General features: G+C 35.3%; 1 protein-coding gene across 3 annotated transcripts in view; it reads left to right on the top strand.

Moving 5' to 3' along the window:
* The window catches only part of LOC106883579 (ATP-binding cassette sub-family C member 4), a 151,740-nt gene that overhangs the window by 65,073 nt on the left and 59,167 nt on the right, over positions 1-27,500 (top strand). Inside the window, exon 8 of one of the 3 annotated variants that reach the window (XM_052971336.2) lies at positions 14,120-14,366. The exons of the other annotated variants lie outside the window; for them this stretch is intronic. Coding sequence (XP_052827296.1) covers positions 14,120-14,366 — 247 coding nt within the window. The remainder of the gene's footprint in view (positions 1-14,119; positions 14,367-27,500) is intronic. 3 annotated transcript variants of the gene reach the window in all.

Genomic DNA, 27,500 nt, shown 5'->3' with positions numbered 1-27,500 from the left:
TATATATATATATATATATATATATATCATCATCATCATCAACTTCGTTTGACATCTGTTTTCTATGCTGGCATGGGCTGGGCGGTTTGACTGGGGACTGGTGAGCCAGGAAGCTGCACCAGGCTCCAATCTGATCTGGCAAGATTTCTACAGCTGGATGCCCTTCCTAACACCAACCACACCACTCTGAGAGTGTAGTGGTATATATATATATATATAAATAAAAACAGTGTACTGGTATGCTAGTGATTGAAGCGTGTTAGTTAAGTGAATCTTTACTGATCAGTCAGATGCATTCATTTGGTTACCAAAAAATATTTATGCCTTACTATATATGGTACCTTGGGCAAATGTTTTCGACTATGGCTTCAGATTGACAAATCTTCTGTGAGCAAATATACATGTGTGTGTGTATATGTGTGTGTGCATCACACATTTATGTTTGCTTGTGTTAATTAATGTCGAGTTACATCTGTTTATGTCAAAAACTTAATCATTCAATAAATGAAGATTGATAAAATGAATATCAGATTGAAATATGCACAAGAGTCACAAGGGTGTGCCTTCAAATCACACTGATTAGAAACCAGAAAAAAGATGTGTAGCTGCAGTACCATTTCAGACGTATGAGCAATATTCTAATGTTGGTAACACTTGCACCTTGTATAGGATCAGTAACTATTCAGAGCTGAAAAGGATTCTGGTCCTGAAAAGATGCTTGGGGTTCGGTGATGCAGTTTTGGTTATATTATAGATATGTGTCCACCATGAGAGATTATTACAGATTGTGAAATCTGGGGCATTCATGAATCAACAGGGTGTAGTGATGGAAGTACATTTTCTTGTTTAGAAAATGTTTTTACATAAATAAGTCTGAAGATAATTACTAAGCAGACCAAAACAGACTATATTCTGGTGATATTTAGATCATGAATAATCTATTTTTGATAGAGATTATTCAGATAAAGGATAGGAATGTTAAGTAGTAGATAATTATTTTGTAACATATCACATTGGTGATGCTTAGAATTTGTGTAAAGGAATAATGAATTGTTTGTGTTAGAATAGGAGATAAATGTGGAGGCACAATGGCCCAGTGGTTAGGGCAGCGGACTCGCGGTCATAGGATTGCGGTTTTGATTCCTAGACTGGGCGTTGTGAGTGTTTATTGAGTGAAAAACACCTAAAGCTCCACGAGGCTCTGACAGGGGATGGTGGCGAACCCTGCTGTACTCTTTCACCACAACTTTCTCTCACTCTTACTTCCTGTTTCTGTTGTGCCTGTAATTCAAAGGGTCAGCCTTGTCACACTGTGTCACGCTGAATATCCCCGAGAACTACGTTCAGGGTACACGTGTCTGTGGCGTGCTCAGCCACTTGCACGTTAATTTAACGAGCAGGCTGTTCCGTTGATCGGATCAACTGGAACCCTCGACGTCGTAAGCGATGGAGTGCCAACAACAGGAGATAAATATAATTGATTAGGATGACTTTAAATATTGTAATATAAATTCAGAAATACTTCTGTGGTTCTTTACATCAAATTAATTAATTAGAGCAGAGACTTGCTTAACATTTTTGCACATAAAAAAACAAAAATTCAAAACATAATAACAATAACAACAGTAACACTAATACATTTTCCTTCTTTTTTTTTTTGTTAGACACAACAGTTTGAACAGTACAATAAAATAAAGTCTACTCTAAACAGGAGGCTATCAAATATTTAAGGCATGTAACAGATAAGTTATATAAAGATGAAAGGAGGAGCGGTTGCATGCTATGGCTAAGAAAGGGTATTTCCTGCTTGGTTAAGTTTTACTGATGTTGTTGCTGCTATGAGTGGGTCTTGTTTGCAGTTGTAGCTGGGAGAGGGAGTCTTTGGAACACTTGATTGGTCTGTCACTGAGAATTTTCAGCCTAGGTATTAGGGATAATTTCCAGAAATTGCTGGATTAGCAGTGCTGACAGAGAACTTTGCTAGTTCAGGACAAACACTTCAGGCAAGAAAGTATTGTCAGTCAGGTCATTCTAAAACGCATACCGAATGGTGAAACAATTCTCAACACACAGAAAGAACTAAATTATGTCAACACTACACCTGACAGCCTGCCACAAGCTATCACAGAATGGTGCAATAGGAACAAAGTGACATACATGTGCTTAGCCAAAGCTACAGGGGCTTTCCTTGTTCCAGCCAAGGAAGATTTACAAATAGTCCTGGCAGATACATTAAGTGAAATCTCCTTCAGGTGGTGGGGTTGGTGACAGAAGAGCATTTCTCATTGATGCTGAAACTTTCCTTGAAAATGTCATTGAGAGCTGGAGAGATGACAATGATGAAGACCATCATCATCATCATCATCATTTTAATGTCCACTTTTCCATGCATACATTGGCAGACATAGTTTATTGAGGCAGATATTCTACAACCAGATGCTCTTCCTGTCGTCAACCCTTACCTGTTCCCAAGCAAGATAATTTCTCCATAGCCAATCATGTTTCCATAGAGTATTGGAAATGAATAACACTGCTTGTATGATAGTGAGGAGATGGACACACACACACACACACACACACACACACACACACATGCACATGCGCATGCGCATGTGGTAGGCTTTCAGTTTCTGTTGAACAAACCCATCAACAATGAATGCTTTGGTTGGCCCAGGACTTTAATCAAAGACACTTTCCCAAAGTGTCATTCAGACTGAACCCAGAATCAAGTGGTTGGGAAGCAAACTTCTTACCTCACACCCACATTTGCCAACTGAGTTAGAAATGCATGAGTGGTGGTGATACAAGGCTAGCCAGCTCCAGGAAGTACATGCTACTGTAGTAGAAGTAAAAAATAAAAAAGGCAGAGAGGGTAGAACTTCATGAAGATGAGGCTGGAGTGTATTAGTACACTCATGCTAACACTCCAACTGCTTTCATGTCAATCAGTTGAATATCTTTCTTGGATATAGTTTAGTATGTCTCTGTGAGTAGAGGCAGCACTCTCACAGATGTGAGTACAACACTCAATTGTGAGCCTCACTCATACTTTGAAGTATTTTCTAACCCTTGTTTTCCACAAGTAAGCCTATAAGTGATTAACCTTAGCCTAGAGAAACTATATTAAGATGATATCTAGAAACTGTAGGTAATAGGAGGATGTGGATAATCTACTTTAGTTGAAGCTTATGTGGATAGAAGATGTCATCATCATCATCATCATTGTTGTGATCATCCCCATATTGCTGTTGTCATGATTGTTCTTCATCATCATCATCATAATCATTCTCTTTAACAGTTATAGAACTGTGTGTAGTACTTAATTATTTTGTGACATATCAAATACTGAATTTATGTGATGGCATAACTAAATGACTGGTTGGATATAAATGAGAGAAAGAAAAACATACTGATAAGAATGACCTTGAATATTTTAGAATGAGTTTAGAAATTCCTTAAGGTTTTACCTCTTTGCACCATATTAATTCATAAAGCTGTTGTTTTTATAATATTTACAGCCATTAAGGCGACAAACTGTCAGAACTGTTAGAATGTCAGTCAAAATGGCTAGTGGCATTTTGTCCATCTTTAAGTTCTGAGTTCAAATTCTGCTGAAGTCCACTTTGCCTTTCATTTCTGCAGGGTCAATAAAAATAAGTACCAGTTGAGCACTAGGGTCAATCTAATCGATTTACCCCCTCCCGCTAAATTGCTGGCCTTGTGCCAAAATTTGAAACCAATATTTACAGTCATTATAATAAGTACTTTCAAATTTGAAGCTTTACCATTTCAACTGATTTGAGCCTTCAAAGTTTTATGTATTGTCAATGTTTGAAAACTACGAATTTCATTAGACAGTGAAATTTACTGGATGGTGATACTGACTTAACCCTTTAGCATTTAATCCTGCTGTATCCAGTTAAAATATTCAACTTGTTTTATGCACAAACTGGCTGGATACAGCCTCTCACACCTATCCTACAATGTCATTCTAAAAATAAGCAAAACAAGCACATCAATGAAATCTCATATTATTATGTGATGTTTCAGTGATCTGATGAGTTGGCTTTCTTTCTTTACATCAATTTGTGAATATACAATTGTATTGTATAATGCTGCGCATACATATTGATGTAACCACACACTTATAATTTTGCATACTAAAATTAATGATACTACATGATGAAAGTTACAAAACAGTTGTAATGATATGGAAGTCATATGGAAAAATAAATCTATCTTCACCTCTCACTTTTCATGATTTATTTCCTTCTCGCAGAGGAGTGGCTGTGTGGTAAGTAGCTTGCTTATCAACCACATGGTTCCGGGTTCAGTCCCACTGCGTGGCACCTTTGGCAAGTGTCTTCTACTATAGCCTCGGGCCGACCAAAGCCTTGTGAGTGAATTTGGTAGACGGAAACTGAAAGAAGCCCATCGTATATATATGTGTGTGTGTGTTTGTGTGCCTGTGTTTGTCCCCCCAACATCACTTGACAACCGATGCTGGTGTGTTTACATCCCCATAACTTAGCGGTTCGGTAAAAGACACAGATAGAATAAGTACTAGGCTTACAAAGAATAAGTCCTAGTCGATTTGCTCGACTAAAGGCGGTGCTTCAGCATGGCCGCAGTCAAATGACTGAAACAAGTAAAAGAGTAAAAGAGTATATATTATAAAATGATAATATTTGTTGTCAGGGGTCTCTTAGCTTAATAGTACTGAGTACGCAGCTGGATTTTGAGAAGTACAAGGTTCAATTTCATGTGGAGGCTTGCTGGCCACATTTTTTTCTCTTCTACAGGGTATTTACTCCATTTTCTAAGCTATTTTCACGGCCTTCCTGCATTCTTTCCTCTATTTTCTGTAGAATACTGACACTTATAAGTTAGTTTATATATATATATATATATATATATATATATATAAGCCTGGGCAAAGTTTAGAGAGCTCTTACCCCTGCTGGCGACAAAGGGACTCTCACTCAGAGTAAAAGGCAGACTGTATGACGCATGCGTACGAACAGCCATGCTACATGGCAGTGAAACATGGGCTGTAACTGCTGAGGACATACGTAAGCTCGCAAGGAATGAAGCCAGTATGCTCCGTTGGATGTGTAATGTCAATGTGAATACCCGTCAGAGTGTAAGTATCTTGAGAGAAAAGCTGAACATTAGAAGCATCAGTTGTGGTGTGCAAGAGAGACGATTGCGCTGGTATGGACATGTGGTGAGAATGGATGAGGATAGCTGCGTGAAAAAGTGCCACACCCTAACAGTTGAGGGAACCCGTGGAAGAGGTAGGCCCAGGAAGACCTGGGCTGAGGTGGTGAGGCAAGACCTTCGTACATTGGGCCTCACCGAGGCGATGACTACTGACCGAGACCTTTGGAAATGTGCTGTGCGTGAGAAGACCCGGCAAGCCAAGTAAGATCGTTTCCAGTGCCCCTGGACTGGTTCTTGTGCGGGTGGCATATGAGATGCACCATTTTGAGCGTGGCCGTTGCCAGTACCGCCTGACTGGCTCCCGTAGGATTTTCGAGCGGGATCGTTGCCAGTGCCCCTGGACTGGCTTGTGCGGGTGGCACATAAAAGACACCATTTCGAGCGTGGCCGTTTTTGTGCAGGTGACACGTAAAAGCACCCACTACACTCTCTGAGTGGTTGGCATTAGGAAGGGCATCCAGCTGTAGAAACTCTGCCAAATTAGATTGGAGCCTGGTGTTGCCATCCGGTTTCACCAGTCCTCAGTCAAATCGTCCAACCCATGCTAGCATGGAAAGCGGACGTTAAACGATGATGATGATGATGATGATATATTGGGTGTATGTATTATATATCATTCTATGTTATATATTATTAGAAATTTTATATTAGAGTGATGAGTGGCAGAATTGGAGGAGTATCAGGCATGAAAAAACCTTACAGTATTTAATTGGTTCCCCCTTTGCTTTGAGTTCAAATCCCTTTATTGTTGATTTTGACTTCCCTCATTCCAGGTTTGTTAAAATAAGTATTCAAGTAGTTGTTTAACCACAGGTCAATTAGAATCCAACGTATCTTCTTCATTCAAAGGCATTCAAGCTGTGATAATCATATCTTTTTCTGAATGCAGTGCACCAAGGACCACATTATCCAATGTGTCCTTTTTTTTTTTTGAAGACAGTAAGGTGTCATTTGAATGAAATTTAGTTGCTATTTCTAGTTGACTGAGTAACCTAATATGTCCTTGTTTTTTAAAGACAGTAAGATGTGATTTGAGAGAGATTTAGTTGCTATTTCTGGCAAATTGAGTGGCCTCATAGGTCTTTTTTTTTTTTAATAGATTGGGGTTGATTAAATAAGCTATTTTCCTTCTACTTAATTTTGAAATCTTGTGCTTATGTTAGAAATCATTATGAGAGAAATTGTGAGCATAAAACTCTTTTCATAGCTTAAAAAAATTTGTTTATTCTTTCAGTTTAGTTACATATTATTTAAGTGATGGTCATATTTACTATTACGGTATTAAATTTTACAACAGTCTCCAATTCAATGCCATACTAAGCTCATATTTCATTGTTACGCATATTTTATTTCTTCATTGACTTGTCTATAAAGTTCATAAATACAAACTAACAAAGGAGTCTCTACATTGTCATGCAAATTGCTAAAAATAGCAACCAAATCTCTCTTAAATCACATCCTGCTTGTTGTCATAGATAAAGAAAAGAACATAATAAATAATATAGTCCTACACACCCCTAAAAATAGACTGTTTGGTCATGACGGGATCTTCTGTATGCCAGGATGAACTTGGCGGTTAAATGATGATTTATTTCTGAGATTTGAAATATTTCCTATATCTGACACTTGTAAACACTATAAACATTGTAAACAGTATAAATACTACTCAACTATCTCTTGAAATTTCTTTTAAGATCACAACAATGACTTGTTTAGAAAACAATAAAATGATACAAGAGAAACTTTAATGTTTGAATTGTTCCATTTTATTATTTTAAGTTGAATAACCTTTAGATTTTGAGAAAATCTGAATATACATTCTCAATATATTTTCCTCGTTAGTTATTAATAACAGTAAATTTTTTTATAAATCTCTAATCTGTTTTCAGTTTGTTTTAACCATCAGAGATTTTTAATAACATGTGTATACATATAGATAATGATAGATCATTAGCCACTGAACCTTTTCTATTTTCTCTCCCTGTCTATTTCTGTGTTCCTTTCTGTCGAAGAGTGTAGGCTCAAAACATAAAAGACTTTCTCACTTCCCAAGTGTTAAACTAATACACCTGTTATATATATATATATATATGCTTATATGTGTGTGGGTGTGTGTATGTATATATATATATGTGTGTGTGTGTGTGTATATATATATATATATATGTATATATATATATATGTGTGTGTGTGTGTGTGTGTGTGTGTGTATATGCATGTATACATACATACATATATATGTATATACATATGCATATATGGGTACAGGACGTCATAAAGCATAAACGGCATGAAATATTTTAAGTAAAAATTTTCTTGTTCTGTACTTTACCAGATGTAATAACTAGTCCTGTACTTTTCTAAGTTTATAATCTTAAGAATATTATTTCTCTCGCTTGCATTTTTCCATGTAATAATACATCATTATCTGGTCATGGAACTTTAGATCTATTGAGAAGGATAAATTGAATTTACTTTTTTTTGTTAATCCACCTATGATGATTAGCATCGTTGGATAATTGATTCGCAAAGGAAAATATAAACCAATAGGCTTATCCTTGTTTTATTATAGTTCATAGATCAGAGAGAAATATGATAAATAAACATATAATCTCAACCTCTGTAACAACACCCCTTACTTTAAGTGCATTTCAGTAGTATAATGGGGATTTTCGCTGTCCATAGCCTAATGTAAAAGAACTAGATAGGATTATAATAGAATACATTTAATGAACAGTTAACTAGTTGAAGATGAGGAGGTTAGCACTGAAGAAAATGTATATATCTCAACTAACATCTAAGGGTAAATGAAATAGTTTTAATTTAGAATTGGAACTGAGATCTAAACCTGATAAATCAAGGACTCATTGTTACCATCGAAAGAATAACAAAAAGTAAAAGTTGATAAAATAATACTTATTTAGGAATACATATTTTTAATTCACTTGTATTTATTATTTTATTGTATGCATTTTATTTACTGCATTTGTTTATTCTGTCTCATTATCTCCTTTATTAAATGTCAATGTCATACTCAGTTCTGTTTTTGACTGCTATACCACTGTCATTTGTGCCTGAATCATACAAAATACTTTGCCTAAAATTGCATCCTTGAATGGCATCCTAGAATTGCATCTGTGAATTGCATCATTCTGAAACTCTTTCATGACAACTATTTTCTTATATCAATTAACCTAACACAATTGAAAGTGAACACTAATCTTATTAACCTCAACTATATTACCTCCTTCCATAGAGCCATAGAATGTCCTCCTTCCACTTAGTCTAAAAACCAAAAAGTAAATGCATAACTTGGTTAAAAAAAAGGTTATTGTTTAGTTTTGATAATTATTATTCAAAATAAAAAGGCAAAAAACCCCCCAAAAAACTATCAAAATTTCTGTTCTTCACTGGTTGGTGTTCCTGCATTGCTGAAACTATCCAAGTGCTTCAGTGTATTTTACAGCTTTTATCTTCCTTACTTGCTAAGAGCATGAATATGATATTAGACATTGATTTGATATGTTTTTACCTCCTTGCACAATTATTTCTAGTTACCTTCTTAATGTTCCCTACATTAAATAAGCTAACAATAATTTAGCTATAGTTTTTCAAGTAGCAGATAGTATTTTTGGATTATTCTTTCTTTAAACAATTGTTTTATTGTGCCATATGATCATGGACATACATTTAAGGATTTTCTCATCACTATTTTGGTAGATGCAATGAAGCCTAAGCTCACTGGCAAATTCATAAAAAAACCAAAACATGTCTGAAATCGTCTCCCATACATGCAAGAAAAGTAAAAAGTATATTAGGCATTGACTAATATTTCTCACCACACCACCCCTATTCTGATTATTTCTAGTTAGATTTTCAATGCTTCCTTCATACAATATAAACTAGAATATTTGTATAGTAAAGTAACCTCTCATAAATTTTTATATGCTGAGCAAGTAAACTTTAGTTAATGAAGAAGGAAAATATTGAATTTGTACTTAAATGTGCCAAGAGAGTTAGGTGTGACAACTCCAAATATCAAAACAGTAAAATGAGGATTTAAGACTCAAATTTCAATTAATTAAAATTCAAAATATGCATGTATTTGGGGGCTGGTGTTAAAATTAATCTAACAAAAAAAAAAATTAATGAATGAAAAAAATTACTCAGGGGTGACATCAGCATTGAAACTAGTTACTAAAGTAACTGTTAACACTAAATATACTGAGCACAATACTTTAATAGCTAAGTATTTAACCATGTTGAGAAAAGTAAGCCTTGAATGAATGAGATGTCAATCTATTACATGATTCCAAAATCCATCCTTCAGTAGTTTGATTTTGTTATTTGTCTGTGAATTTACATATAATGTTTCTGATTTTGCATTTGTAAATATTTCAATGATATATTTATCTGTTTAAAGTTCAGTGACGTGACTTTCACCTTATTTGCTGGCTACCTGCTGTCTTGGATAAAGGGTGATATATTAGACGATTACTTCCTTTTATCTACTTCATCTATTTTGTCACTTGAGCCTAAGGATAAAACACACACACACACACACACACACACACACACACACACACAACATTTCCATTAGAGATTTTAACTCAGACAGAAACCACTGTATTTTATCTTCTAATAATGTAAATATGATACTACTTTATCTAACCCAGCAGCTATTTACAATACCAGGGAATGTATTATTTACTATTTTCAAAGGCAACAAATTATATCTGGGCATGTGATTGTCTGGGAGTACACACCATTGACAAGCCCTAAGACAGCTGAAATGCATGTGGCATTCTCATCAGCCACTGCCGAGATGATTTTTTTTGTTTCCTTCCAATAATAATTGTGTTTTTAAATGCAGCATGACCATAAGAGATTTTATCTCAGAAAAAAGCTGCAGTAACTTTCCTGTCAATGGGATATACACTATGTATAATACATAGATGAATACACACAGACACACACACATACACACATGCTATACATACATATAATACACATACACGCACACTCACACACGCGCGCGCACGCACACGCACACACACACACACACACACACACACACACACACACACACACACATAACAATGTTAAATCTCTGAACGAAGTATAAACAGTAACTGCACGACAACATGAAGTATATTTGCCACTTAAATGCTGCTAAACCCTAAGGGTGAATGTTACTGTTGCTTTTAGCCCCAGAATAACATCTCCTCCAGCTGGCTATTGATGTGTGTCAATAGCCAGCTTGAGGAGATGTTCTCCTGGGGCTAAAACCAACAGTAACATTCACCCTTAGGGTTTAACCACATTTAAGTGGCAAATATACTTCACGTTATATATATATATATATATATATAACTGAAACAGCTGTAAGGGATGATGATTGATTTGTTGTTAATAATAAACAATTAATTTCCCAATCTCCATTTTCTTTTTCATCTTTTATATATTTCAAACTCAAATATTTACCTCTATGTCACCATCTCACATCATCTCAGATGAAGGGATATCTATAATATCCCCAAAACAGCTGCAAGACTATATCTATGTCTTTTCCCTTAAGAGCCTTTCTCCGAGGCTGTGAGGAGTCCTGAAAACTCCTCACAGCATTGGTTTTGTTATCTCATTTTGTCTAATATATATATATATATATATATATATATATATATTTACATAGACAGAGAAATAGAGAGGTAAGTGTAGTGAAAGAAATGGAGAGAGAGACTAAAGGAAATGATATGAAGTGCAGCCATTCATAGACTACAAGCTTCATAGATGCTGGGGAGACAAAGGACGGAGAGGTATGATTGACAGAAAGATGAGATGGTTGAAGTGAGTGGGGAGATGAGTGAAAGCTGAAAAGTGATTACCAGGAAGATGAGAGGGGTTAGGGTTGCAAAAGTTGGTGCTAAATAGAGGCTTTACAGATATAAACATATACATTTATACATACTGGTTCCATGTAGCAACATGAATTTTGTAGTGTAAGTTGATTTTTCATTGTCTGGGGGCATGCAGGGGTCTGTACCAATGTTGGGTAGTCTGGTTTCTTCTGGTCAGTGTTGCAACAGGCTGAAAGTTCTTCTGGGTGGGTTGTTGGTCCTCTGCAGAATAGTCAGATGATGGGGCTGCCATCTTGGCAATGAGCCAACATTCTGTGGGTGACTGTTAGTCTGGAACCTCCCCAGGAGACTTGCCCACCTAGGGTGTCCCTACCAGGAGTAAAGATCCAGATGGTAATTGCTCTCCCGGATCTATGGAACATGACAAGACCAGACCCAGGAGGGTGTATTTGTACATTTATACATATCTACATGCATATATATGCATACATATACTAAAATACCTCATTCCATTCTTCTTATCACTTGACCATGTGGTCATTGAGGTATTCATTGATGATGTCACAACCAGATTTTGCTACTTTTCTCAGTCTTCTGCTGTTGTCTGTGAGTTGACAAAATTGAAACCTGTCCACGTTTTGATGTTAACCTTGGAGACAACCAATGTGGTATGGGTTCTGGTATGGTTACCATCATCCTAAACATATCGTGGGTAAGTTAGCTTGGCAGCACCCATTCCCCTCAAAGCTATTAGCCACAACCGCATGCCTCTACTTGTGACATGCCTTGACCCCCGAACACTAGGCCATTGACCTGAGTAGGTTCCAACATCCTAGCTGATGACTCTGTGGGAAACTTTACCAAATACCTTTTGCTTATTGATGCAATGTTAACATCATCCCCTCACTTAGTTTAGCCCATCAGTTGAAGTGGGGCATTGGGGTGTGGTGCTAAGAGCCCTCAAGTAAGAAATTAGGAGCTGAATGAGGACCAGTGATGCCCATCCACCTGACCATCCCTGGCAAAGTACAGCTGACAAGTAGCAAAGGTACTACATTTATCTGAGCCCCTGCATCCCAAATACACTCAAATATACCCTCCAAACACTCATTCATATATAAAATTAATGTGGATAGCTGGGTACAATGTAAACTGTATAGGCAAAATTTAGTCATCACTTATTGTGACTGTATGTGCTACAAACATATATTACTAGAAATAGCAGTTAAACCACTTATAGCTGTGAAAAAGGACATTCATATAGGGAATTTACTGTATCAAAGTGATGAAGGCACACTGTTGACAATATCCTTTGGGATGAAACTGTGCAGTCCAGTGTTCTAGCTTCGCTTCACTCATGGGACTGTTATCTACCTTGTCAGCATATGTATAAATATGTTTTTTCACAGCTATAAGTGGTTTAAATGCTGTTTCTAGCAATATATGTGCTTGTAGCACATGCAGTCACAATAAGTGATGACTTAATTTTGCCTGTATATTCATGCATAAAAATGTTAGTCTTCAATTATAATTCCATTCATGAGTAGAATGCTTTATATTTCTTCCCTGGAAGGAATGAAAGAGCAAGTAGATCTCAATGGGACTTGAACTCAGAATGTAAACAGTCTGTATCTTAATATTTCAGACATTTTATTTGATGTTTTATTGAATCATCCAATCCACTACCTGACCCTCAGCTGCATTTTAGAAAATTACTACTGTCATCTGCTATTTACTATCTGTTGTCTATCATCTATCATCAATATTTGTTTAATTCATGTTCATGAACTGTTCACCTGAATCTGTGAAACGTTATTTTGATACATGTATTTAATAAAGCATTTTTTTTCATATATATAAAAAACTTCAAATATTGTATGGTAAATGTCTCTATTTTAGTAATGTATTAATATCTACTTTCTTCTTTCTCTGTTGACTACATCGCACACAATGACAAATGCATCACATATCCCATTAATTATAGTAGTTTTGTGACATTGTACCATCATTATGTCTTTCAAAGCTAATAACTGGTCACTGCTCTTCACTGGAATACTCTTGCTATCACAAGTCAACAAAAGAGCATCAGTGTGGTCACATGATCTAGAAATAGCAACCTATTCTCCCTTAATTCACATCCTGCTGTCTTAATTGAAGAAAGGAAACATTAGATAATGTAGTCTTACACATACTTGCTCATGGCTCAGTGGTTAGAAACATCTGGCTCACAATCATGAGGTAGTGAGTTCAGTTCCCGAGCCAGGCTGTGTGTTGTGTTCTTGAGCAAGACACTTTATCTCATGCTGCTCCAGTTCACTCAGCTGTAGAAATGAATCATTATCACTAGTGCCGAGCTGATAACATTGGTGGTGTGGAGAGGGGGAGGCTGGTATGCATGGGCAACTGCTTGTCTTCCATAAGCAATCATGCCAAGACTTGTGTGCCTAGGAGAGGAACTGTCTTGGTGCAATCTCTTGGTCATTCATGACTGAAGGGAGTCTTTTTTACTTTTTAAAACAACTGGGTGGTCACAATGGGAGTGTCTTTGATCATAAGACTGATAAAGGTTGACCTTAGCTAAGTAATAACAATGGGAGCAATTGTGAATTTACCACTTCTCATCTTGAGGGATTATCACAGGTGGGACTCTTTTGATCACATATCAGATGAAATTAAAATGGCTTGATCTAGAAGACCTATGAATATCTTGAAAATTTTTATAAATATTTCTTTAATCTAGTCTTAGACCATGCTACAATTCATCACCATGCACTTAATTCATGGGACACTAAATGGATGTGCTTTACTAGGTTGTCAGTCCAACTGCTTTTGATATGTTCATATGGTTTTAATTACGAGGAAAGGAAGTGAGGTATACTGAATTGGATTGTAATAAGCTTTGATACCATAATATAATATTTAATAACCAGTTGAAATATTCAATACTTATCAAAATGACTAATATCTTTACATTTTATCTTTAATTTCATCTCTATAGTAATGGTACTTTGTTTTGTTTTACTTCCTTTGTATTTCAGACTTGAGCTTCATTATATTAAGATGACCAAATATTTGAGTTCCATACATTTATGCAGTTTAGATGCTCACTACTTTCTTGTTTATATAACAGTTGTGATAATATACACAGTGGGAAATAAGATATTCCCTGAAACTCTTTTCATTATACGCCCTCTGATGCACATACTATCATTTAGTATGCTGTTCTTTATATTCATGGCTATCAGAAATTTTAATGAAGCCAAATCAAGTGTTAAAAGAATCCAGGTAAAATGGAATGTTTTTTTCTGGTGCTTGCTATAATTATTACAACACTTCTTTACTTGGCATGTAACATTTTGGTTGGACACTTTTCTGCACATTCTCATGTTTTCATTTGCTTTCATTAGTTGATGATATAGATTTTATCTTTCTCTACATATCTATTCTATTCTTTCTTGCTTTGGTTTGCATGATCGTGTGTAAAAACATCACATTTCAAACTCATTTTATCTGTTTATAACATCACCTAGCAGTTTCTTTTTATTTTTAGCACTTAATATTTTTAATGAAACTAGATTTTACTGATGTCTGCAGCTTCTTATCATTGAGTTGTTTTTGTCTGGATTTGCTGACTGGAGTTGCTTGCTAATCTTAGTGTCTATTGTATATTAACTATCTTGCTTAAAATACTTGCCTTTCTGGTGCTTCTTTTGATATAATTCAATAAACGTTTTCTTAAGTTTGTTTAACTGAGATGGTTTTATTTTTGTAAATTTATATATTCTTATACAAATTAATTAAACAAATATATTTATAGCTGGCTGCCTCTCCTAATTGATATGCTTTGTTAACATTTTATATAACAATTTGTAAACAACAGTATCATTTTTTACAGTTTTCCAACAAGCCAATCACTGGATCACTTGCTTTCTATCAGTGATAATGGCAAAGAAATATCTAACCTGATCCAAGAGACTTCATTTGAATCATTTGTTTTGGTGTTTCTTACTGGCATTTGTATGAAATGGTGCAACTTATGCACATAAATACACATGCATGCACACAAAATGGGTCACTGCACAGTTTCTGTCTGCCACATTCCAGTCACATGGTTTTGATCAACTCATGACTGTCTAAGGAGCATTATAGGCCCCTAGGTAAATCAGTGCACTGGGCTCGAAATGACTTATTTTTTTAAGCAAACCACTGTATAATAGATCAGGATTAGACCCTAGATCTACAAAGCCCTCGGCAATCCCAGTATGCCTTTAACATACCTTAAGACAGTACTGAGTCAACTCAAAGCTAGAAGACACCTGCCCAAAGTGCTGTGCAGTGGAATTAAATGCAAAACTACACAGTTGTGAGGTGAACTCCGTAACCACACAACCATCTGTGGTAATTACTTAACCCTGAAATTGGAATCACTAACATTATCAGCTAAGCAGATTGAGTCAAAGAAAGTAATACATGATTTGTGATTCTATCACTGCTTACTTCACTATCCTTAGAGAATACATAATTTGAAAGTGAGCTATTTTAACACAATGGTTTTTACCTCATCCACATCTCTCTTCTCTCTTCTCATTTCCACATATGTTTCTTCAATTCTTTTGATTATCTTTGTGGCTTTCTTAAGCCATTCTGGGTCTTTAAAATTTTCTTTTATTCCTTCTTCTTTGATGCTGTGTTCCACTACTTTCCTGATCTTTTTGCATGATTTTAGGACTTCCATTGTTTCTATCTCATTGCATTCTGCCATATATTTCAAATATCAAAATGAGTTGATAAAACAATTATCTCAGTTAATTTAAAATTAAGAATAGGCATGAATTGAACATAAAAATTAATCTAATCTTTGATTGGCATGGTGACAGTACAAGACATGTTAACTGACATCTCAGTAGGCCTCCTTATGAAAGCATAGTCATTAAGTCTTTACTGTACATACCAGATCTGTAATATAAGAATTACCTTATGTATGAACAGTAATACACTCAAGAAAGTGTTAAACATAGCATAATGAATGAAAAAAAATTACTCAGGGATGACATCAGCATTGAAAATAATTAGTAAAGTAACTGTTAACGCACTAAATATGGTGAGCACAATACTTTAAGTGCTAAGTTTCTAATCCTGTTGAGAAAAGTAAGCCTTGAATGAATAAGCTGTCAATCTAGTTACATGATCCCAGAATTCATCCTTCAGTAGTTTGATTTTATTATTTGTCTGTGAATTTACATATAATGTTTCTGATTTTGCATTTCTAAATATTTCAGTGATATATTTATCTGTTTAAAGTTCATTGATGTGACTTTCATCTTATTTGTTGATCACCCACTGTCTTGGATAAAGGGTGATATCATATTAGACCAGCTCCTTCATCTGCTGTGTCACTTTCACCTGAAAGTAAATTTTTATATGTAAGAAATTCTGCGTGCGTTTATGAATATATTTACAGATGCATGAATTTTAAATTTAGCTGTGATTCTGATTTTCTTTTACTTTAAATAAATTTCTATTTTTTAAAACTTTTAATTTTTCTCTCTTTTTGGAAGTTGCTTCAAGATACCAAAACTTTATTCAAATTGATTCTAACTACAATAATTACATCTTTTGTTTCTGCTCAGGTGTAGCTTTTGGTACAGTGTATATATATATAAATATATATATATATATATATACATATATATATATAATAATAAAAGTTTATCATAAGTTTTCTGTTCATGTGTAAAACCATCCATTGTGGTAATAAAAGCTTTCAACTAATGGATTGTTAAACACCCATTTTGCATAGAATAACTTCCATTTCATTTTCTGGGTCCTTGAACCTAAAACAGGAAAATGATTTTTTTTTTTTCTTTAACTCAGAAAAGTATATGTCCGCCATTCGTGGAAGGGAGACAATTTGTGCATATCAACACATGCACATACTCTTGCTCTGAAACACAGTAATTGATAGAGAGTGGAAGTAGAAATCATAATTTTAATCTGCTTTTTGTCTAAGAGAAAACCGTGTGTGTGTGTGTGTGTGTAAAGAGAAAGAGGAGAGAGAGAGAGAGAGAGAGAGAGAGAGAGAGAGAGAGAGAGAGAGAGAGAGAGAGAATCTTTCAAATAAATATTTATATTTCACTGACAATTCTCAATGATGTGTTTTCTAAATAAGAAACAACCCTTCTTTGTTTCCAAGATTGCAAGAAAGTGAAAGTATTTGCCTCACCAGAAGTAGGTGTTTTCTGGATCATTAACAACAAGATGGTGAATGTGTTTTTCCTTTGCCTAAAGTAGAGGATTAAAATTCTCTTAGGAAGAACTGGTGCAGGTCAGTTAGAGTTAGGATACAGAGTCTTAGCTTAAAGGTCATATTGAGAAGGGAAATAATTGGGGGTGGGGGGAATTAGGCTGTGAAATTTCGTTTTTTTTTTTTTTGCACACAGTTGTAATTTCTGTTTAAACATAGAAATCTGTACTTTAGAGAATTACTTGTATCTTCTGTCGTTTGAATCAATATTTTTAAAATTCGTTTTCATGGACAGAATCTGTGATTTGTTATTAAATACATCTGTAGTGGGAAAGGTGTAGCAAAAGATGTTGAGGTAGCAGTTGAAATAGGCATGTGGACGATATCAAAGTAAAACAATGGGAAAACATTGGATTGCCGTTTAAATAATTTATTTAAATGACACTTGCATTTACTTGTTGTATACACCAAATATTTCACTATATCACATTATGAACTGCTTCCAGCTGGTCGAAAGGAAATTAACAGGGTAAATACTGTGTTGACATGATAGGGTAGAACTGGACATATTTTGCGTCTGTGTGTGCATTGGTCATTCAGTGGTGTCTGTTTATGTTCTGTGACTGCTACTGTCATTCATGTTGAATATCTGTTTAACTGGTGAAGTTACTGGCTGGCTGTCTCATGGCTATCTCTCTCTCTCCGTCTGTCTCTGTCTGCTTTCCTTGATGGATTGCTGTATTTATAATGATCATGACAGCTAGAAGGGCAGACATACCACAGGAGAAATTCCTACCTATGTAGGTCACCTCCTGTCCACTTGAACCTTAAATGACATGGCTAAGGTCGAAGGGAAACTATCTAACATTTTTTGACAGGACAAAGAAATTTCTTTTGCCCCTGTTTGGCCAGTGGTAGATCAGATGAGTGAGAATCCTTAGATTCGGTTTCGAATCTCAGCTCTAAAAAAGGAAGTTTTGGTTTTTACACATCTATACTATAATATATATATTTAATAAAATAATATTTTAAATGTATAATCTCTTCAAGTTATAATGTTGTGAAGAAAGTGGTTCTATTTTACTAACGTTCCTTTGATTATAAACAAAACAAAACAGACCCATTTTAACAAATGCTCACACTACATGCATTCCATGTAATTACTACACACAAAATTATCCTGAATAATTGAGACAAGCAGAAGAGTGTAGTATTCTTTTAATCACAAAGAAATCAAAATAAAACAATGCCATATAGTAAATACAACTGATCCTTCACTTCTCAATCCACACATGTTCAACCACTGTATATTATCTTATCCTGAAATGTAACAGTAATCTCAGCACCAGATGTATTGTTTTCCACAAATGGCGAAAATTTGCCTAATTGGTTTGTTGCTTATAGGCAATAAACCAGAATCTTATTGTTTATTAACTATGATATTAACTAATTACTGACCCAAGTAAACATCTACCAATCAGATTACTAATGTAATGTTTTTTTTTTTTTTTGTTTTGTTTTCATCTACTGCTGAATATCTAATTTCCATCTTTAAAATCTGAATCAATCCTTGATAATTTCCTATATAATTACAATCCAAGATGGTTTTGTTTTATTTTACCACCAAATCCCTACTCACTGCCGGCCTCTGATTCTCTCAACAGTGTCACTACCTTAACTTTTTGTTTATCTGCCTGAATTATTCCCTGTTATTGCATGATATTCACCTAAGTAAATCAACAACGATGTATGACAACAACATTGAAGTGGATACATCCTTTAGTTGCTCCTCATCAACATTTGCAACTGAATATCAGAAAGTTTAATGTAAATCAAGAAATAAGTTGGTTGAAAATAGACTACACAAAATTCATTAAACAAACAGATATACTGGTGTCTTCTGCTACTGATACCATTACCACTGCTACTTCTGCTGCTGCTACAACTACTGATACTATTACTAATACTGTTACTGCTGCTCTTGTTCCTATTGTTCCTACTATTGCTACTACAGCTATCATTACTGTTATTATTATTACTACTATTATTAAGACAGTGAGTTGGCAGAATCATTAGCATGCTGGGTGAAATGCTTAGTGGTATTTCGTCCACCTTCACATTCTGGGTTCAAATTCCACCAAGGTCAACTTTGCCTTAAATGGTGTTTGCTCTGTAGCAAGCATTTGGTCTGTCCTCTGGCAGAAGGTTGCCATGATCAAGCAATGAATTATCTCCCTACTCTTCTTCAATTGGCAAAAACCCAAAATAATCTTTTGAGCAATTTTCTCTCCTTTCCTTCAAAGTTTGTAGATTTACATCCTATATCTTACTTTCTACTAGGATTATTCTGATCTTTGGAAACAGGCTACAAAGAAAGCAACTATCACATAGTTGTACTCACTTCTAGTGGAGACATCTATTAACAAAAATGTTCTTCAGCTCCTTGAATCCCTTTCTCTTCTCTCTGTTCCCCTATCATACTTCTCACTCTAATGACCATGAGCAGAACAGCCATATCCACTGCTAACCTACTTCTCAGTGGGTTCTCACTTTGAAGAAATTTAGTGGAAGCAGTGTTGTCATCCGCAACATCAGAAATGTTTTTGACCATGCCTAGAATGCAAATCTCTTATTGAAAGTGCCTGTCTTTGGGCTAAACCCATCTTTCATCTCTTGGTTCAGTTGCTTTCTGTCAGATCACACTATTTCAGTGTATATTGACAGAGCTTTTTATGTCTCTTGTTCTATCAACTCTGATGGTTCCCCAAGGATTAGTCTTGTCTTCCACTCTATTCCTTCTCCATATCAATGACCTTCTTACCATCATCACATCCAACGTCACTTATCCTTATGTAAATGATACTTATCTTCGTTGTCCCATAATCTTCCTCATCCATGCATTATCTACATGTAATCTTGACACCACAATGATAGCTTCCACCTTTGCTGCTCACTTTGCAACCAACTCCATACTGTGCACACTCAGTAAATCTCTTCCAAACATAAAATCTCAGCCTACACACTCTTAGGCCTGTATCTTATTACTAGCTGTTCTCTTCAGAGCGAGAAGATTTTCAGCTCCCAACAACTATCAACATTCTATAAAGCATAAGTGAGACCCACTGTGGAGTAATACCTTCATATCTGTGAAGCTGCTCTTGTGCATGCGTGCACACACACACACACACACTCACACACACGTACGCACGCGCACACACACACACACACACACACACACACACACACACACACGCACACACACGACCACATGGTGATGAGCTGGCAGAAACGTTAGCACGCCTGGCGAAATGCTTAGTAGTATTTCGTCTGCCGCTACGTTCTGAGTTCAAATTCCGCCGAGGTTGACTTTGCCTTTCATCCTTACGGGATCGATTAAATAAGTACCAGTTATGCACTGGGGTCGATATAATCGACTTAATCCGTTTGTCTGTCCTTGTTTGTCCCCTCTGTGTGTAGCCCCTTGTGGGTAGTAAAGAAATAACACACAAGACCACATTCAGAAAAGAGCTGTTGGAATGATTTACATAAAGTCACTCACAATCACATTCCAGCCTCTGGCCCACAAGCATGAAGTCTCCTTTCTCTACCTTTTCCACAGTTACAAAATTGGTTTCCGATCCTTGGAACTTGTTGGGTTCATGCTACCTCCACTTAGGTACTTCTGACCCACTTGTCTTTCCTGCTCTCATCACACTTGTGTCTAATCTCCAGCCCTACACTAACCGCTGTGGTCAGTCCTTCTACCCAGAGCTTCAGAAATAAATAGGATAATCACAGTTAAGATACCGTTAATCATAGGTCAGCTGAATCAGAGATAACATGATCTACCAAACCTATAAAAGTTCAGCAAATTTTACAAACATTTCTTTCACATACTCTTAACTATGCTTCAGTTGTTCACCACATAACTATTTCATGGAATGCAGACTTACTAAGCAGATGTACTTTATCAAGTTATTGGCCAAGCATCCCCTGGTGTATCAAAGTAGTTTCAATTGTGGTGGCATTCTAAATTGGCTTCTGATAAGCTTTGCTAATAATGATATAACATTTATTAGCCAGTAATATTTTTAATTTTGTTAATTTCATCTATATGATAAAATATTTTGCTATGTTTTACTCCCTTTGTGTTTCAGACTTGAGTTTCATTGTATCCTATCCACCCATTCACTCATTTTTGCTGCCTACTATTCCTAGGAGGGTCAAGGGGTTAAAGATATGAGGTGCCTTTTCTATCAGATCCTTTCAGAAGTTGGATTCCCAAGCATGACCAAATGAGATTATGGATATTGCCCCAGCATGGCCACAGCTCTTGAGCTGAAACTAGATAACATAAAAAATTTTTTTTTTAATCTCCTTCTTGGTCTACCCCTAGGTCTCCTACTTGTTGGCTTGGCTTGATGATTCTTGTGATTCTTTTTTGTGACACTCTAACCACATATTCATAGTACCATAGCTGTGATCTCTGAATGTGGAGAAGTGGTAGCTTGACTTGGGGAGACATCCTGGTCTCTGACCTATGCTTCCTGTTGAGCTCTCTCCCTGGTTGAGTTATGTGTCCTGTTGATCTTACTCCAAAGATCCCTTCAGTTTACATACGTATATCTTTACATTTGTTAATTTTATCTCTATAGTAATAGTGTTCTATGTTGCTTTACTTCCTTTGTATTTCAGACATGAGCTTCATCATGTTAAACTGACCAAATATTTGAGTTCCACCCATGTATGCTCTATGGATGCTCATTACTTTATTGTTTATATGACAATTCTGATAATACATATGGTTGGAAATAGGCTATTGCCTGAACCTCTTTTCACTTTCATACCTCTGATACGCTTGCTTGCAGAAAATATGCTTGTTTTTATATTTATTGCTATTAGAGATTTCAGTGAGGCCAAATCAAGTGTTAAAAGAATCCAGGTAAAAATTGAAGACTCATTTCATATTTTAATGAAAACTGGATATGTATGAAATGTCAATAGTTACTTATTTATATACGCTTTTGCTTTGATTTACTGACTTGAATTTCTTACTAATCTTGATGTCTATAATTTATTTACTATCTTGCTTAAAGTACTTGTTTATCTATTCCTTCTTTTGTCCTCACTGAGCATTCATTCTCCTAAGATTGCTTACTTGTTTTACTTTTGTCTGTTTTACATATAAACGAAACAAATATTTTTACAGCTGCACACATGGCTGTAGTAGGTACAGGCATGATTGCATAGGTACAAGTATGGTTATATGGTTAAGAGTATTGCTTTGCGATCATTTGGTTTCAGGTTCAATCTTATTGCCCATATTTGTAACTCCTTGCAAGTGAATTTGGTTGGTGGAAACTGAAAAGAATCCTGTTGCATATATACTTACATATATATTTATATGTACATGTATGTGTGTGTGTTTGTGTGTGTGTAGGTGTAGCTGTGTGGTAAGAAGCTTGCTTTCCAACCACATGGTCCCAGGTTTAGTCCCACTATGTGGCACCTTGGACAAGTGTCTTCTACTATAGCCTTGGGACGACCAAAGCCTTGTGAGTGGATTTGGTAGAGGGAAACTGAAAGAAGCTGGTCATATGTATATATATATATATATATATATATATATATATATATATATATATGTATATATGTATATATATATATATATATATATATATGTATATATGTATATATGTATATATATATATATATATATATATATATATATGTATATATGTATATATATATATATATATATATATATATATGTATATATGTATATATATATATATATATATATATATATATTTTTTTTTTTTTCCAGAGGATGTAGCAACCGTTACCAATATAGCATAAGAACTTACCTTAGGAGATCATTAATTAGATTCCTTAAGGGTCGTTCTCACAGTTTATATTTATATCATAAGATTTTTAAACTTTTAAATTTTCATATTCAAAAGAGACAGAGACTTCAAATTCGATATATCGATATATGTATATATGATATAAATAATATATATATATATATATCATCATCATCATCATCATCGTTTAACGTCCGCTTTCCATGCTAGCATGGGTTGGACGATTTGACTGAGGACTGGTGAAACCGGATGGCAACACCAGGCTCCAGTCTGATTTGGCAGAGTTTCTACAGCTGGATGCCCTTCCTAACGCCAACCACTCAGAGAGTGTAGTGGGTGCTTTTACGTGTCACCCGCACGAAAACGGCCACGCTCGAAATGGTGTCTTTTATGTGCCACCCGCACAAGCCAGTCCAGGGGCACTGGCAACGATCTCGCTCGAAAATCCTACAGGAGCCAGTCAGGCGGTACTGGCAACGGCCACGCTCAAAATGGTGCATCTCATGTGCCACCCGCACAAGAACCAGTCCAGGGGCACTGGCAACGATCTTACTTGGCTTGCCGGGTCTTCTCACGCACAGCCCATTTCCAAAGGTCTCGGTCCGTAGTCATCGCCTCGGTGAGGCCCAATATATACACACACACATGCATATATGGGTACAGGACGTCACAAACAGTAAACAACATGAAATATGAAAACGAATGAGTTCAATACACAAACAACGAGAAAAGCAAATGGAAAACAGGACAAGTAACATAAAGAACAATCCTTCATCAGGTGTCGGCTGTCTATCTACTCCTCATTTCGAGCATTGAATGACATTATGAGTCTTCGAGGACAGTTGCTCCCATAAGTACCAAAATAAAATTTGGGATTTATGGAAGGTCAAAGTTGGGAACAAAAACAAGACAGTGGAGACATACAAGGAAGCTGAATGAAAACAAACATGGAGGGTCGTTAGACCAGAACGAGGATAAAATAGTGAACACCGGAGAAATATTTTCTTTGACAAGAGAAAAGATAGAAGAGAGAGATAGGATATGTGCTGTCCTTAGGATAGCCCTGAAAGAAAAGAAAGATGATCATGTAAGGAAGAGAAAGATGGACGATGGTCACGTGTGAGCAACAAGAGAGAGACTTCTGGTCCAGTGCATTTTGATTTTAGCCTGGTGTTGGACCAATAGTGGAGTGCCTGAAATTTCATAGCATTGAACTACATGTTATTTTATCCCATTTGTAGATTTCTTTTAGGTCTTTCTGCAGTTTTATGATGTCCTCTTGGTTCCTAACTGCCTGCGATAGTTTTGTGTTGTCAGCGTAACTGGTCAGGTTGGCTGACTGTACCATGGAGGACATGTCTGAGAGGGCCACTACAAATAGTAGGGGCTCCAGTACAGTTCCCTGTGGGACTCTGTTGAGAAGTGTTCTCTCTTCAGAGTGAGCACCATTGGCTACATCTGTCTGCTTCCTGCTCTTCAGAAAATCATTCAGCCACTCTCCCAGTTTCCCAGTAATACCAAGGTTTTGCAGCTTGTGATATATATTGGCGAAGTCGAGGTATATCACATCTACAGCTGACTGATTTAGCTGTTGCTTCAGTAACTAGTCAAAGTGTTGCAGCAACTGTGTGAGGCAGCTCCTTCCTAGACAGAAGCCATGTTGCGTGTTTGTAAGAAGGTTGTTTTCTTCTACGAATGTGATCATCCTTTTTCTGACAATGCGTTTCATTGTCTTGCTAACATGTGAGGTCAGAGAGATGGGCCTGTGGTTTTTAGTATCTGCTCTGCTCCCTCCTTTATGGACAGGGCATATTATACCCACTTTTAACATGTTGGGAAGTTTACCACAGGCAAGGAAACTCTGAAAGAGTGTCTGCAGTGGCTTTGCAAGAGCCTTTTTACATGTCTTTAAGAGAACAGCTGGGAGTCCATCTGGGCCCGTTGCGATATATATATATATATATATATATATATATATTTATCCGTCAAAACCATGCCAGCTTGTAAAATGGATGTTAAACGATGATGATGATATATATATATATATATGTATGTGTGTATATATATATATATAATCCCTTTGTCTGTCCTTGTTTGTTCAATTTGTGTTTAAGTCCCCTGTAGGCAATAAAGAAATATATAATATATCATCCTTATAACATCTACTTTTCCATACATGCATGGGTCAAACAGTTTTATTGAGGCAGATTTTGTATGACCAGATGTCCTTCCTGCCACTGGTTCTCACCTACTTCTGAACAAGATATTATTTCCCTATGACCATATTTTTGCAGAATATTGCAAAGGAATGACGCAGCTTGTATGACGGTGACATTCATTTACAACTGTGATGTGATGTCAAGACATGTATATGACAGGGATGTCAGCACACACACAAACACAAACACCCCCCCCCCTTTCGGTTTCTGTTTAACAAATCCATTCACAAGGCTCTCACTACCTTGGAGCTCCATAAAAGCCCGGGGTGCCACTAAACCCAAACCATGTGATTGGAAAGCACTTATTAACCACACAGCTGCACTTGTGCCTTGTATGTATATATGTATGTGTTTGTGTGTGCATTTGTGTGTGCATGTGTGTGTGTGAGTGCATATGTACATATTCATACGTATATATGTATATTTATGTGTGTATGTATATGTATGTGTGTGGTTGTGTGAGTGTGTGTATATATATATATATATATATATATATATATATATATATACTCGAGAAATGTAGGCTATATCATTCCCTCTATAAATAATAAGAAATTAAATAATTATAGCATAATAAATAATAGCTCTAGCCATAATATAACCAATAGTGATAGAAAACTTAATCGACCCATAGAAAAATGTTCATGTCATGATAAGACTAAATGTAAGCTCTCTAATAATTGTAATATAGATAATGTAATTTATAAATGTATAGTTAACTCTAAGAACAATAATAATAAAATTATAAATAAGGCTTATATTGGATCAACAGCTAATGAAATTAAAAAAAGAATATCCCAATAGTACCAGACCTTTAAAAATCCCAATTTAAGTAAGTCTAAAGGCTTAAGTAAATATATATGGGAATTAAAATCTAGAAAAAGAGAGTAGATCCTTAATTGGAGTATTATAGGTAGAGCCCACTCCTATAATATTGGGAATAAAATGTGTTTATTATGCATAACTGAATTTATGAAACTACTACAGTCTAGAGATGAATTACTAAGCACACATGATAAAGGAGGAGTTAAATGTAAGCACCGAAGTAATTTTACATTTAGTAAAATGAAGTACTGAACCCCCAACCCCCGAATCAAACAACCACATAATTTTATTTCTAAAGCACTTGATTAAACTATATAAATAAAAAATAAATAATGCAATAATTTAAATAAAATAAATATATGAATTAAATTTTACTAAAATTATATAATAACAAATTAGACATACCTCCCAATATAGGTAAATTTGAAAATAATAATAGAGGATAATTTAAATTAAAACTATGTATAGTGTAATTACCCCACTTGGCACTAATCACCCATAGTTTGCTGCTATCTTCTTCCTCAAATCACTATTTTAGTACCAGCAAAAAAAGGAAGATATGTATTTGAATTTTTCATGTTATATATCACAAATAAACACAGACATTTTTTATTCTGATGTTTAATCTTATATCTCACATTCTGTATTTGATGTATACTTGATTTTACATGATTGATATATACACTAATTCATATTTATAATGTATAATTTATAAATTTTAATTCTTAATATTACAAAGTATAATTTTTATTCTTAATTTTTAATTCGTAATTTTTAATCTTTAATGCTTAATAGTATTGCTTATTTTTAAAGGGGTGTAAAATTAGATATATAATATTTTGAAATAGAACCTGAAGACGTGTAGTTCCTTCATATTCAATAAATATAAGTATTAACTAAAGTATGATATAATTAAATATATTATATACCCAACTGGTAATTTTGGTTATATCCTTTAAGCATTATTTCGTGATGTGCAAACTGATACCATGAGTTTACTGTCAGATATTCTCATTAGGTTATTTTTGTATTATCTGCATATTGATTAATCCCAAAAAATTGAATATTGACATTTATCAGATACTTTGTATATTTATAGATAAATATATAAATACACAATAAATAAGACCCCAAAGTACAATATGTAGATGCATAAAACACTGAAGGGTTGCACCTGATTGATTTGGAAATATTTGTTTTCCCAAATTATTTATATATATATATATATATATATATATTATATATATATATATATATATATATA

The sequence above is a fragment of the Octopus bimaculoides genome, chromosome 1 (assembly GCF_046866305.1).
Source record: "Octopus bimaculoides isolate indiv1 chromosome 1, ASM4686630v1, whole genome shotgun sequence".
NCBI lineage: Eukaryota > Metazoa > Mollusca > Cephalopoda > Octopoda > Octopodidae > Octopus > Octopus bimaculoides.
The sequence above is the reverse complement of the archived record's forward strand: the minus strand, read 5'-3'. Positions and strand labels throughout refer to the sequence as shown.